General features: G+C 51.3%; 6 protein-coding genes across 6 annotated transcripts; 3 read left to right on the top strand and 3 right to left on the bottom strand.

The window, feature by feature from the left end:
- Positions 1 to 348: 348 nt before the first annotated feature.
- On the top strand, positions 349 to 2,261 carry EDD37DRAFT_280579 (major facilitator superfamily domain-containing protein). The gene is made up of 2 exons (XM_062811057.1): positions 349 to 1,808; positions 1,857 to 2,261. The coding sequence occupies exons 1-2, from the start codon at positions 592 to 594 to the stop codon at positions 2,170 to 2,172; spliced, it is 1,533 nt and encodes a 510-aa protein (XP_062673765.1). The 5' UTR covers positions 349 to 591; the 3' UTR covers positions 2,173 to 2,261.
- A 595-nt stretch (positions 2,262 to 2,856) lies between these two features.
- On the bottom strand, positions 2,857 to 4,266 carry EDD37DRAFT_656550 (uncharacterized protein; the record flags this gene model as incomplete). Its single annotated transcript, XM_062818838.1, has 2 exons — positions 2,857 to 4,044; positions 4,081 to 4,266. 2 exons carry the CDS (start codon positions 4,264 to 4,266, stop codon positions 2,857 to 2,859), a joined length of 1,374 nt encoding a protein of 457 aa, XP_062673766.1.
- A 986-nt stretch (positions 4,267 to 5,252) lies between these two features.
- On the bottom strand, positions 5,253 to 6,518 carry EDD37DRAFT_623620 (uncharacterized protein). Its single transcript, XM_062816116.1, has one exon. It carries the CDS (start codon positions 6,390 to 6,392, stop codon positions 5,634 to 5,636), a length of 759 nt encoding a protein of 252 aa, XP_062673767.1. The 5' UTR covers positions 6,393 to 6,518; the 3' UTR covers positions 5,253 to 5,633.
- Positions 6,519 to 7,419: 901 nt separating this feature from the next.
- EDD37DRAFT_623622 (S-2-haloacid dehalogenase) lies at positions 7,420 to 8,553 on the top strand. Its single transcript, XM_062816117.1, has one exon. The coding sequence runs from the start codon at positions 7,722 to 7,724 to the stop codon at positions 8,502 to 8,504; it is 783 nt and encodes a 260-aa protein (XP_062673768.1). The 5' UTR covers positions 7,420 to 7,721; the 3' UTR covers positions 8,505 to 8,553.
- Positions 8,554 to 8,699: 146 nt separating this feature from the next.
- EDD37DRAFT_280761 (fungal-specific transcription factor domain-containing protein) lies at positions 8,700 to 10,978 on the top strand. Its single transcript, XM_062811061.1, has 5 exons — positions 8,700 to 8,969; positions 9,021 to 9,053; positions 9,101 to 9,236; positions 9,286 to 9,992; positions 10,052 to 10,978. The coding sequence occupies exons 1-5, from the start codon at positions 8,931 to 8,933 to the stop codon at positions 10,886 to 10,888; spliced, it is 1,752 nt and encodes a 583-aa protein (XP_062673769.1). The 5' UTR covers positions 8,700 to 8,930; the 3' UTR covers positions 10,889 to 10,978.
- A 328-nt stretch (positions 10,979 to 11,306) lies between these two features.
- Positions 11,307 to 11,972, bottom strand: EDD37DRAFT_647541 (uncharacterized protein; the record flags this gene model as incomplete). Its single annotated transcript, XM_062817893.1, has 1 exon — positions 11,307 to 11,972. One exon carries the CDS (start codon positions 11,970 to 11,972, stop codon positions 11,307 to 11,309), a length of 666 nt encoding a protein of 221 aa, XP_062673770.1.
- Between the last annotated feature and the right edge of the window lie 724 nt (positions 11,973 to 12,696).

The raw sequence follows: 12,696 nt of genomic DNA on the forward strand, positions 1-12,696 counted from the left end.
TATTGATAGCCAGTCAACCAATCCCACTATGAGGATATCCCAATCGCGTGCCTGAGGAGGTTGCACATCCTGGGATCACTCTCTCACAGGAGCTTCACCATCCCTCCCCAGAGCGGAGTATCGCTCGTTTGTCCAGTTGGACACCAGTTGCGGTTCTTCTGTCCGTAGTTGGTCAGCCACTATCTCGAATCCCTCCTCTATCCAATGCTGCTGTTGCTGTCTCGGTATGCTGCGATGTCACTATTCTATCTCTTTATCTTTGTTGTCTGCTGATACTCATGGTAACCATCCCTTTAGCGCAAGCAACTTCACTATCACCAACCTCTGTCCTCGAGTAGCACTCTTTGAACAAGTACTTCTATGTCCCTCGCGACCCTCTCGAACTTCCTTTCTCAAGATCCTCCACACTGCACGCGACACTTCCACGATTGTGGGCGGCCTCAATACGAATCGCGCCAGACTCCACTAGGAACTTGCCCCGAGCAACCCCAGTCCGCAAGCCACTCCGCTTTCTAAACCCTGAGCCGCAGTGCACGTTCATACTCCCTCCGCCTGTGCCCAAATTCTCTTTACACTCTACTCTCCTCTACTATGTCGGAGATCGAGCACGAAAAGATGGCCACGACCTCTGCAGGTCATGGTGCGGAGAGTCCGTCGCCAGAGATCATGACCGACGAGTCCAAGCCTAGAGGAAAGGCATGGATGTACAAGAGATTGGGCCTTGGTCCCGTCAGCATACCTCCCTTCGCCTCACCGCAGTTCCAGATCGTCTTTGTCGCGCTGGTCTGCTTCTTGTGCCCAGGCATGTTCAACGCGGTCAATGGCCTCGGCGCTGCTGGTCAAGTCAATGCGCACGATATCAACAATGCGAACACTGCCGTTTACGCGACCTTCTCCATTGTCGCTTTCTTCGCAGGCAGTATCGCCAACAAACTCGGTCTTCGACTGACCTTGGGCATTGGAGGATTTGGATACTGTCTCTACATCGCCTCGATCCTATCATACAACCACGATGGAAACGCGGGGTTCTTGATCTTTGCCGGCGCTCTTCTGGGCGTCTGCGCTGGTCTGCTGTGGACCGCTCAAGGCTCCATCATGTTGTCCTATCCGCCGGAGAAGTCGAAGGGTCGCTACATCGCTGTCTTCTGGATGATCTTCAACCTAGGAGCTGTTATTGGCGGCTTGGTGCCCCTCGGTCAGAATATCCATAACACCAATGCTGGCACAGTTGGCGACGGCACTTACATCGCTTTCATTATCTTGATGGCGTGTGGTTTCGTGCTGGCCGGGTTTCTCTGCAACCCCAAGTTCGTTGAACGGTCCGATGGTTCCCGGGTTATCCTCATGAAGAATCCGACCTGGAAGACTGAGATCCGTGGTCTCTACGAATCCCTGGTCCACGATTGGTACATCATCTTCCTCTTCCCAATGTTCTTTGCCAGCAACTGGTTCTACACTTACCATTTCAACGATGTCAATCTACCCAAATTCAATGTTCGCACACGTGCTCTCAACAGTGTTTTGTACTACATCTCCCAGATCATTGGCGCATGGATCTTTGGTTTTGCTCTCGATACCACTTACTTTCGCCGCACGACCCGAGCACGGATGGCTATGGGTGTGCTGTTCATCCTTACCATGGTCATTTGGGGCGGTGGTTATGATTTCCAGAAGAAGTACACTCGTGCCACGGTCAAAGCTGCAGACTTTGAGACGCTTGACTGGACCGACTCTGGCTACGTTGGCCCCATGTTCTTGTACATGTTTTACGGTGCTTATGACTCCGTCTGGCAGACGACTACCTACTGGTAAGAAACCTTTGCTGTCCTTTCGCGATACCATGCTGACATATTTAGGCTCATGGGCTCCTTGACCAACAATGGTCGCAAGCTCGCCAACTTTACTGGCTTCTACAAGGGCATCCAGTCAGCCGGTGGTGCTATCTCGCCACAACTTGACGCCAACCTAGTCTCGTACATGGCCGAGTTCGCCGTCAATTGGGGTCTCTTGAGCGGCTCCCTTCTCATTGCGGCCCCCGTTATCTGGCTTAAGGTCAAGGACGTGACAGATCTTGACGAGGATTTGAAATTCAGTGACGAGACCAGAGCCGATGTGGTGCCTATTAGTCCTGTCGTCGGTGCTGAGGGATTGATGAGTGAGAAGCATCAGTAAGGGAAGGCAGGATTGCATATGTCTCAATGAGAGCGGATATGTTGATCGATACCATCTGGAGGGGTTCACCTGCGCTTCTGCGCTCATATGGAGAGGAGGCATCTTGGCTGGTCTGACTTTTGAATGAGGTCCACGGGCTGAAAATGCCCTTTCTTGTTCATTCCCAACGACATTATAATGAATCCTATTCACCACATTTGTCATAATGTGTTCATACATATTGACCTGCGTCGAACCCAGATATTGGTACAGGCCGTGGTGGACTTCTTTCGCAGGAAGACCACAATGATACCCGGGCGCATGATCAAAGCCGGCAGCGTCTGGGTCTTTTCAGGTGTGCACCCGAGGCCACGGTCTTCAGCGTTGCGGGAGACCGAATTTGGGGGATTAGAACACTCTCGAATGTCACCAGGTGGACTTCGGTCTAGGGCATAGAGGCATGTCGGGCTGGGAAAGGATTTCCAGGACACCTTAGTAACGCGAGGACCCATGTTCCCGGACAACCAAATTCTGCTCCTTACGGTAGCGTGTTGCGGGCTGTGACGTTGTGTACCTGGGGGAGCTTTGCGAAGAATCGGGATATGATGTGGGCACACTTCCTCATGCCGACCAAAAGCCCACACTAGCGTGTGCAGGTACCCTGTTGGATGGCGGAGTTTCGGAAGATCACACTGACTCAGGTTCTTAAGCACCTGTGCAATATGCAAGGTCTTGCAGCAGATCGCCCGCCAGAACATCAATGCCGCCACTCCTCTCATCCTCGATACCAAGCCCCAGGATAATAACATCGTCGATATAACCATGATACGACGCCCCAGGAAGATTCCAATTCATGCTCGTGAGGAAATGGAACTCGGCAGGGCTCTCTGGCAGCTCTCGCTTACGATTACCCTTACCAGAAGTTTTGTTTTTGAAGTTGTCAAGGAAATCCTCTTCTCCACTCAACACGCGGTGACCATGGACCCAGAACGATCTCTGAGAGACGGCGTAGATGGAAAATGGCGCGCTCTGTCGAAAGAGGACGGCGTACGGTCGATAGACCAGATTGAAGGGCTGGCTGTATTTCTGCTGAAAAATGGCCATGACGAAGGTGTTGTCGTCGGATGGCCAGCACTTTTCGTCGGACCGCTTACAAAGCGTTATCGACAACGAGTTGGTGGCCTGATGGATCGCGACTTGGTGTTCTCGCGTGCATGGAGGTAGAACTTGGTCTAAACACATAGCATCGGTCGTGGCAAAAGGCGCCAGGTCTTTTCCGACTGAGCCGTCGGCGATTAGTCTCGCAAAGACTCGTTTGGGAACGAGGTCGTGGTGGACGTAGATCTGGCCTTCGCGATCCCAGAAGGTGAACCAATTTTTCTCCATTGGGGAGGCGATGCGATCTGGTCGGCGCATTTCGGTGGCGTTGGTGAAGCCCGGATGCGTCGAAGCAACGGAGGCCTTGTCGTCGTCGTAGACTTCTATCAGCGGACGGAAGGCCTGGATCCATTGGCCAAGGCAGGTGTAGTCCGAGGCCGAGCCGTAGACGATGTAAGAACCATCAGGGCCTTGAAAGACTCGTGCATCGTGAGGGCCCGTGACAAAATTATGCCACTTTGCTCGTCCGTCGCACTTCGAACCATGGACTTGCGACATATTTAGATTTACCGGGGGAGCTGTGCATTCCAGGACGTCGCTCTGAAAGACGGCCTCGCAGACCATCTGATACGTATCGAACGTCTTGCGCTCGCGTTGTGTGACGACGATGTAGCTCCCATTTCTCGACGGGTGCGGAAGAATGCTTGGGTTGCTGGCGTTGTAGGCTTCGAAACCTTTGATCTCGAAGTAACGTTTCTGTGAAGTCGAGACGGAGAAGATCTCGCGATAAGTGCTCTGATCGCCAAAGGTGATGAAGGTCGCATCTTCCACAATCGACTTTCCAGCGCTCGAGCCTTGTGTCACGGCGTTGTGTTTCGAGTCATGGCTGGCGCTCAGTCGGTGGTTGGAAGATGTGAAGGGCCACCTCCCGTCCTCTCTTAAGATGATGACAAAGTACCCAAGGACGAAAAATGCTGCTAAAGCCGATGTGATGATTGCCGGGCTCCTTGAGAACATAGCGCCCCCTCGACTGGGTTGTATAGCAGTGTTGTCGTCCCGTGGGGCCCCTCCCTGTCGAAAATCGTTCTCTGATTTCAATCAAGCAACCCTCGAAGGATGGAAACATGGTAGATGGGGACTTGACACATTTTGATCCATGGAATCTTGAAAAGGGGGGCGGTCAACGTCCTCGTTAGGCACTCGTAGTGTGTAGCGCGATGGGCCTCGTGTTAACAGACTTTTGCTCGATTCCACCCAAGTACTTGAGATAGTGCGCCCCAAAGGGGGTTGAGGTCTGGCCTAGATCAGTTCCCCGAGGGAATTGAGCGCCCGTAACGTGAAACATCCCAGGAGCCGCATTGTTGACTGAGTTGCAGCTAATGCAGGCTCGTCGGGCGTTTGTCTCCAGGCTCCATCCAGACAGTGCATCTTGAGGCCGACTCTGCTATATCTCTACTTAGCGGAAATTTTTAAGTTGCGATTTTTGTACCTCGGAGGTCTCGCCTGCGAAGAGTACCCCATCAACACCAAGGTATTGGTTCAATGAGTCGGTAACCGACCCACTGTGACTTTTTCGGGGCCCACGGCGGCGTTGACCTAAAATCTTCGGGGCAAAAGCCTAAGGAATTTCGCCAAAAACCTAACTCCCCTTGCGGTGTTGGCGACCTGTTTTTGCAGGGATCTGGACATTGACACCGCCGCACAATCTCACACCTATGCAGGAACCCTGTGATCATGTCAAGCACGTGGGAACGAAGTACTTTAATGTACAGAACATAAGGAGGTTTACGTCCACAGGATATGTGCTGAGGGAGTGGAAAAAACTCGGGTAAGGCGTGTCCGCAGTAAAGATGCTGATTTGCTATTGGGGAATCTGCGGTGGGTTGATTACGCAAGCCAAGTAGTCGTAACCTACAGTACCAGGACGAAATCAGAGCTACAAGCGCCTAGGTACTTATCTCAGTCCTTTCGCTGTTGTGACGGACTGCGTAATAAGATCCGACCTTGTGGCTCACGACTACCGCATTGAGGTGATATCAAACCAGGAAACGATCTGTCCCCGTGGGAAATGCGCTGCTTGTACAAGTCATTCACCCTTTTGAAATATCTGACAACTGCATCCCCCTGACGGACAGGACTACCTAGCAATGCTCTTGATACACATACAGTACTGGATGAAGCTGATTCATCGCCGCTGACCACTAATGCTCAAGTTCATCTAAGCCTGTGTCGCTCTTTGACTTACAACAATGATCTTTTGCCCACAGTCTCAATCCACAGTCTCGCTGATCTCTGCTCTGTTGGCCACCTTCGCTCTGCCCCAACCCCACGTACTGTCGTCTGTACACTTAAAGCCCCGCCAACCATGCGGCTTACAGCACTTTTCAGAGCGGGCGGAAGAAGTCATCGGCTTCCTCATCATGATGCTCAACCTTCACTCTCACTGGAGCCCTCGAGCTCTTCGGCTTGGGAGAATTTCTGCAGCCAACGAGTCGTAGGATTTCTTCGTGGGTTGACCGCTGGGTGGAAACAGGTAGGGCGAAGCGGCTCGCGATGGTGGGCGATGAGCGAGCAAGTGGCGATATTGAGCGCTCCTGGTTGCCGTCGTTGGTGCTGGTCGAATGGTACGACACTGTGGGTGTGTAGCCGCCTGTGGGGAATGTTGCGGTGGCTGGTAGAGCATTGGTGAGTGGACGCTCAGGAGCAGGAGTTTTGATGACCGCTGTCACGTCTTCCACAGAAGATCTAATGACATCTGTAACGTCTTCGGCAGGAGTCTCGATGATAGGTGCCTCATCTTCAACGGTCGCCTGCGCCGCATCTCCAAAGATGTTTACTCTCATCTTCTTGCGCCAATTCTCAATCTCATCTAGTTTCTGCTCGAGCTGTTCAAAATGCTTTCTCTTCTTTTGCTCAACTATTTCCTCCACTTTCATTTCCAGGTCGCTCGACGCACTCTCTTCGTCAAAATCAAGCTTCTCTCCCAACTCCTGAAGGTCTGAAATCTTCGGTACGAATTCCTCAACCAAGCCGGTATACTGAATGTCTTTCAATCTTTTGTCCAAATCTTGTCGTGCTTGTGCCTGAAGATCACGAGGAATAAAATGGGTTGGTTGGTAGTAAGGAACGACTTGAGGTATCATGTGCTCACACAATGCAGCGGCGACATGATTGATCAGGAGGCGTTGGTCGTGGAAGTGGTGTTCACAAGTGAGGGCCGCCTGGAGTTCGAATAACAATCGCTTTGAGACGACGTCCAAGTTCAAGGCCCCTGAAGCAGCCATTCTGTGTTCGTTGCCTTCCGATGGTAAAAGAAGAGGCCTGGACGTTGATGTTTGGTGGCGGTTCGATGGCAATGGACAAAGAGACTGTTAGTGAAGTTCTGTTGGTCTTCGATGGCACCGGCGTGAGCGTTGGATACTGATGGTGTCTGAGCGGTAGAGAAAAGGCAGGAGAGTGAGGGTTTGAGAGAGTGAGGGTTTGAGAGAGTGAGGGTTTGAGAGAGTGAGAAAGAGACTTTTGTTTCGGATGAAATGAAATGAAATGGTCGCTGCCTGCCATGGTGAATAAGATAAAGTGAAGTCTTGAAGTGCTTTTGCCAATTCAAGGCAGTTGTCCTTTGTACTGCCTTCAACATGGCTGTCACTGCGGCCACTTCACTCACTGCCCTGAATTGTGTAAGGCAGTAGAGACGTGCTCTTTGCCTTTCACTTGGCCTAGCCGCGCAATGGAATGCGCACAATGCCCATCATGTGTGCATCGTTCGATAGTTCCAAGGCAGCAATCCGTCAGATCGTATGTGAGGCACGCAACGAAATAGTCTGGCCTAAGCCGCAAATCAGCGACCAATATCTTGTCCATGAGCACTCAAGCCTTGGACATACTTTATTTTCATATATCAAGCACTGGTAAGGTACATTTCGAGTAACATTTCAGTTTGTGAGGAATACTTTCTTGATGGGAAATGTGCAAATACTAATACCCCTCTCTAGTAAACAGACAAGCACAAATATGTCCTTTGTGCTCGTCACCAAGATGATTCTGGAAGAGTCATAGCAATGAAGTAGTTGCGGATCGCACATGAATCAAGTATTAACGTGCCGTACAGCGTCCAAACTGCCTTGGCCCATGACGCGCCCGGTCAAGACCGAGTTCACGTCGCAAAGGGACCCCAAAAAACCTCAAGGCGTCCCTCGCTATGAGAGATATTGTTTCAGGACATCGTCGGTGTCGAAGAACTCGTTATGTGGAGAATTACCCCCATTACCCGCAACATTGGTGGAGTCCATGCACTTGTCGCTATTGACTTCCCCAGGGGCCTGGAACCGCATCTGCCGTATCCGCACAACCTCTCCACAGCACAAGATCTTAAAGTATCATGCCTCCGCAACAAATACTCACAATCGCGCAACTCTCCTATTTGAAACTGCTTGCAATTCACAGACGCTGTTCACATTAAGAGAGAACGCAAGATGGCTTTAGATCTGACACAGGCCAAAGCGCTGTTCTTCGACATTTATGCCACCTTGATCGACTGGGAGGCAGGTATCTATCCACAACTACTTCGTTTGAGTCAGAAAGCAGAGTCAGCAAGCGATCGTCTCGATGAAATGCCCGAGTCTCGTACCAAGTTACTTCGCGCCTTCGCTAAGCATGACAAAGCCGTTGGCCACGAAAACCCGACCCTCGCATATTCACAGATCCTCGAGGAAATCTATGCACGCATGGCAAGCGAGCTAGGCGCCAAACTCAGCAAAGAAGACCAAGTAGCATTTGGACAGAGCATAGGAGATTGGCCAGCCTTCCCAGACACCGTTCAAGCGATGCAAACCCTTAGCAAGTATTACAAGGTCTTTGTACTCAGTAATGTCGACAATGCTTCTTTCGAAAGAACACGGACAGGACCTTTGAAAGGCGGGCATTGGGACGGTATCTACACCGCGGAGACGGTTGGATCCTATAAGCCCAATCCAAACAACTATCACTATGTCGTCAAGCGTTTGGAGGCGGACTTTTCGATCAAGAAGGATGAAATGCTTCTGGTGGCGCAGAGCCTGGACATTGATCACATATCCACGAAAGCTTTGGGTTTCCGACCCGGGGTTTGGATAGCCAGGGAGAGCGCCGCTATGGGTGGTATCAAAGATGAGATGGAGCAGCAGGGTCTGATTGAACTTGGGGCGACTTATTCCACACTTGGGGACATGGCAGAGGCCGTTGTGAAGGCATTTCAATCTAAAAGTAGGAGTACATAAAAGGATGAGCCGGAGGATAATGTACAATCGATGCTAGTCATTGCTGCAGTCATCCCAAATATTGCAACACCCTTATCGTTATCGTTGACGTCTTAGCGGCCCCACTCTACGCCCTTTGCTGACAGAGAGGGGCCAGAGCCTTGGACCCTTTCGTCGGTATGGACTGCCTCGGTGAATCAAATCTTCAAATGATCTATCTCGTCGAGCCTGACTTCCAGCCTGTGTCCGCCACTGTCACTTCGGATCAGTCACAGGTGTGTCACGGCGCAGTATCGCATCTGGATCGCCGCAGATAGACGTCCACCTTGCCGTGCCGTTACCAGCAGCGCCAGAGACAAAGACAACTATCGAAAGCACGAATTAGTGGTCAATGAAGAGCATGATGAACACATCGTTGGACTTGGTGCCCCTGTGATAGACCTCGGTATGCCCTGCCGTTCCCGGACTTACCAAAGAACGTTCACGGTTGGTCCCACATTGTGCGGCTGATCTCATCTTCGTGCTGACTGGTTCAAGGGATGTTGGCGGTGTCGCGAGCGCAAAGTGAAGGTAATACATGAAATTCCGTTGACTTAACACCCACTGAACACTTATAGTGCGACAGATTCGAACCGTTCTGTACCCCATGCAGGAAAGCTGGGCTGGTATGTAGCGGGTATCAGCGAAACTTGGTGTGGGTCTCGGCCGACCAGAGGAAGTATCGACACAACGGAAGACGCTTTTTAGAGCCGTGTGAGCTCAAATTTTCATGCGAGAACTAGCCGTACTAATCTGCAAGCAGACCAGACTTGGAAGAACCAACCTGTTCTGTCTTCGGACGAACTTGACGGCCTCATCAGCGGCTGCGACATTGGCTGCCAGGGCCAGGCACATCTCACGTCTTGTCTGCCATTTTCGGCGTTCCGAGCCTTCCTAGAGTCGTCCCGGGTCGATGCTAGGATTCCTGGAATCTGCGTCGCCACAGAGAGCGAAGACGCGTGCGGTGGAGCCATACCCATAGTTGGCAATGGTATCTCTGTAGAGAATTCGCGAGAGAATTCAGCGCAGGATTTCTCGTCATTTTGCGACATCCCACAAGACCAGAGCCTCGAGTCGGCACCTGCTGCTGGTCTCATTGGGCTGTCTATCCCACTGTTGATTAGGGCTGAAAACAGAATTACGTCTACCCAGGCGAGCCTCTTCAGTGTCTATCTCAATGCGGTAACACCAACATTGGTACCCGTCCACGGAGCACAAAACCCATGGCTGAGGTATCCTGCAATTGCTCTGCACTCGAGCTTCCAGGAGGGCAGAAACCATCTGCTACATGCTCTACTGGCTCACGCTGCATTCTTTCTTGGCCACACAGGCTACGATAAAGACACCATGTTTGCACTAGGGTCAAAATATTATTCGTCAGCTATGGCAGAACTTCGTGCTTATCTTCGGGAAGGCTCAACAGACTATATTGGATTACTGACGACAGTACTCACCTTCCTATTAATAGAGGTATCTTCTCCATTTCTTGGTATGCTAGCTGTCACAAAGCTTGCTGATTGACTTCATAGTTGTCTCGCGGCAGTACTCAATCCTGGAGACATCACTTGCAGGCTGCCTGGAGCTTCCTTCAGCACCAACAGAAGTCTAAAACGTGGCTACACTCTTCAGACGCCTGGTATGTAACTCAGAGCTTCCACTTGCTCAAGACAGGCGCGGATTCCACGGGCTTCATCGACGGAAACGCTGCGCAAAACACCGAAGCACACGACAATAGCGATGTCTTGGCCCAAGAAGTTATGTGTAATCCTGGTTACGGATGGACGATGGGCACATCGAGCTCTGTCATCGAAACGATTGCAGACATCAATACCTGTGCAAAGCAGCTTGAAGCGAGCGATGCGGACGGCTACCTCGCAACCATACCTCTGCGCTTAACCCGGACGCTCATGAGGTATCAACGCGAAGTCTTTGCCCTGTCTACAAGACTCGACTACCTAGTGCAAGATCCTGAACATCTGCATCTTCAAGCCTTCCAAGCGGCCACGGTAATATATTACTACCAAGTCTGCGATGACACAACGCCTAGACAACTGTCATATCTGGTCACCACCGTTCTCGATCTTCTATCGGCCTTCTTTGAAGTATGCGGCGGCAGCTTCACCTTATGGCCTGTCTGTGTGGCTGCAGCCGAGGCTTACAGAGAAGATGACCAGGCCAAATTCGTGACTCTTCTTGAGAGGGTTGCACGTACTGGGAGAAACATGTCAAATTATATGATTCTGCTGAGACATATTTGGGATGTCCGAAGATCGAGAGCGGCCGTCGAAGGACGAGGAATAGCTGATACAAGGGTTGACTGGCGAGAAGTGATGCGCGAACTTGAGATGGATTTATTGCTTCTGTAGTTCATAGCAAGATCCTTTTTGCAGATATCCAGCCCCGTCAGATATGCGATGCTCATCCAAAGGGGGAACAGCCTAGCTATGAACATAAAACATCTTGCTTCGCCCTGATTGATGGTGATTCAACGTGAATTCTTTTTCGGGTGATATGTCCTTCGGAGCCAACGCAAGCCCAGCATGTAGATGTGGATATTCCAGGATTTTCCCTCACCGACATACACAAGAAGTCAAATCCAACCTTCCATGCAAAGCTCTATGGTACACTCGACCATGACCTTGTTTGAGGACTCTTCAGCTCAGCCCAGCTCCACTTTCCCCCAATTTCCGCTGGATCTGCTGATTGAGACAACAGAGTGTAACAGGAAGATTCCCCGGGGTGGTGTGCTACCTTTCGAATTGTGCAAGAGCAGAGCCAGCGACACTAAGGGTTCTGGCTTTGTTGTCCCGGCAAAGGTCGTGGCCACTTCATTATGGAAGGGCGAAGTCCCCGAGGTGGTGGTAGATACCGCAATGGTCTCCAATCAAATGTTGACATTGTCATTGCTGGTGGATTTCCATCTCCCCCAAGCACTGTGGTGGTGTCGTTGGAGAGCTCCTTCTTGGCAGGATTTGCGTCTCCTGGCGCCTTCTGCTCGACCTTGACATTGGCCACTTCTCCCTTCGGCGCTGGCTGGGTGTCCCGCTTCAGCTTCTTCTTCAATCGACCCAGCTCTTTCAAGGCCTCGTCCATGTCGTCGACCGCCAATTGCTTGCGCTTCGAGCCTGCGTCCCTACTCGCTTTGTTCTCATAATCATCTTCGCCGCCGGTGCCGTTCCAGGTTGCTGCAGCAAGGTGCTTGTTGAGGGCTTCTGCCATGGTCTGTTTGATCTCCTTGACCCTCTTCTCCATGGCCAGCTTGAGTCCAATCCGTTCCTTGGCTGCGTCGAGGTCTGGCAGATGCTGTGTGGTGTACTGAGGGTCAGTCTTCAGCTTGTTTTGGATTTCGAGAGCGATCTTGACGCCAAGGTCGAGCTGCTCTTCTCCGGATTTCGGGTCTTTGATGATGACGAAGAGCTCGTAGAAGAGGTCACGAATGGCTGGATCCATCGTGTGAAAAGGACTCTCCCGATGGTTTCTTGATTCTGGAAATTAGGTGTGCACGGCTCAGGCTGCCTGGTGGTGGAAGTTACTTAGAAAGCTCAGTCACAACAGAGTAGAGAAGAAAATCAGAGTGTGAGAGTACGAGTACTTGTTTGGTGAATGTTGAGAGACGGATACATGAAAGTAAGGTTGAAGTGAAGTCTGATATTTACTGATCTGAACGTCACTCAGTACGACGGCCTCCGAGACTTGTGAGTTCACGGGATGAGTAGAAAGAAGATGTGTAACTATCGCAATACCATGCTGTCACCAAGCACAATATCCAAGGCCATAACCAGCATCTGAGCCTGAGCGTCCTGTCAACACCTCTTCTCTTCCCAACACACTGACCAGAGTGCTCGGTAAGCCCAGCTTTAGCAGCTTGCTTTCTTCGCAGTACCTTTCGTAAGTTAAGGATTTTCAAGAAGATGTCCGGTATCTAGCTCGGTTCGGAGTTTCTTCCATTCCACTTCAAGTCCTCAAGCTCCTGGAACTCTTTGTCAAGGTCGTCCTCCCGCTTTCGCTTGCGTGCAATACCTTCGCGGGGGTGGCTGGCTGTGCGGTCACCACCATTGGAGGGATCCTCCTGATCAATGCAGTAAGCATTCAATGTCGACTCAAGCTGACTCGCCTTCTTGGAGAGCTCTCCGGCCAACGCCTTGACCTTCAGCTTCAGTCTTTCCTTGGATAT

Source organism: Exophiala viscosa (assembly GCF_022695815.1).
Source record: "Exophiala viscosa unplaced genomic scaffold EDD37scaffold_2, whole genome shotgun sequence".
NCBI classification, from domain to species: Eukaryota; Fungi; Ascomycota; class Eurotiomycetes; order Chaetothyriales; family Herpotrichiellaceae; genus Exophiala; species Exophiala viscosa.

Coding starts and splice junctions, on each gene's coding strand:
- EDD37DRAFT_280761 (XM_062811061.1), top strand. CDS start 8,931: ATGCCCTGCCGTTCCCGGACTTACCAAAGAACGTTCACG. Junction 8,970..9,020: donor CTTACCAAAGAACGTTCACG/GTTGGTCCCACA, acceptor GACTGGTTCAAG/GGATGTTGGCGGTGTCGCGA. Junction 9,054..9,100: donor GTCGCGAGCGCAAAGTGAAG/GTAATACATGAA, acceptor GAACACTTATAG/TGCGACAGATTCGAACCGTT.
- EDD37DRAFT_280579 (XM_062811057.1), top strand. CDS start 592: ATGTCGGAGATCGAGCACGAAAAGATGGCCACGACCTCTGCAGGTCAT. Junction 1,809..1,856: donor TGGCAGACGACTACCTACTG/GTAAGAAACCTT, acceptor TGACATATTTAG/GCTCATGGGCTCCTTGACCA.
- EDD37DRAFT_623620 (XM_062816116.1), bottom strand. CDS start 6,392: ATGATACCTCAAGTCGTTCCTTACTACCAACCAACCCATTTTATTCCT.
- EDD37DRAFT_623622 (XM_062816117.1), top strand. CDS start 7,722: ATGGCTTTAGATCTGACACAGGCCAAAGCGCTGTTCTTCGACATTTAT.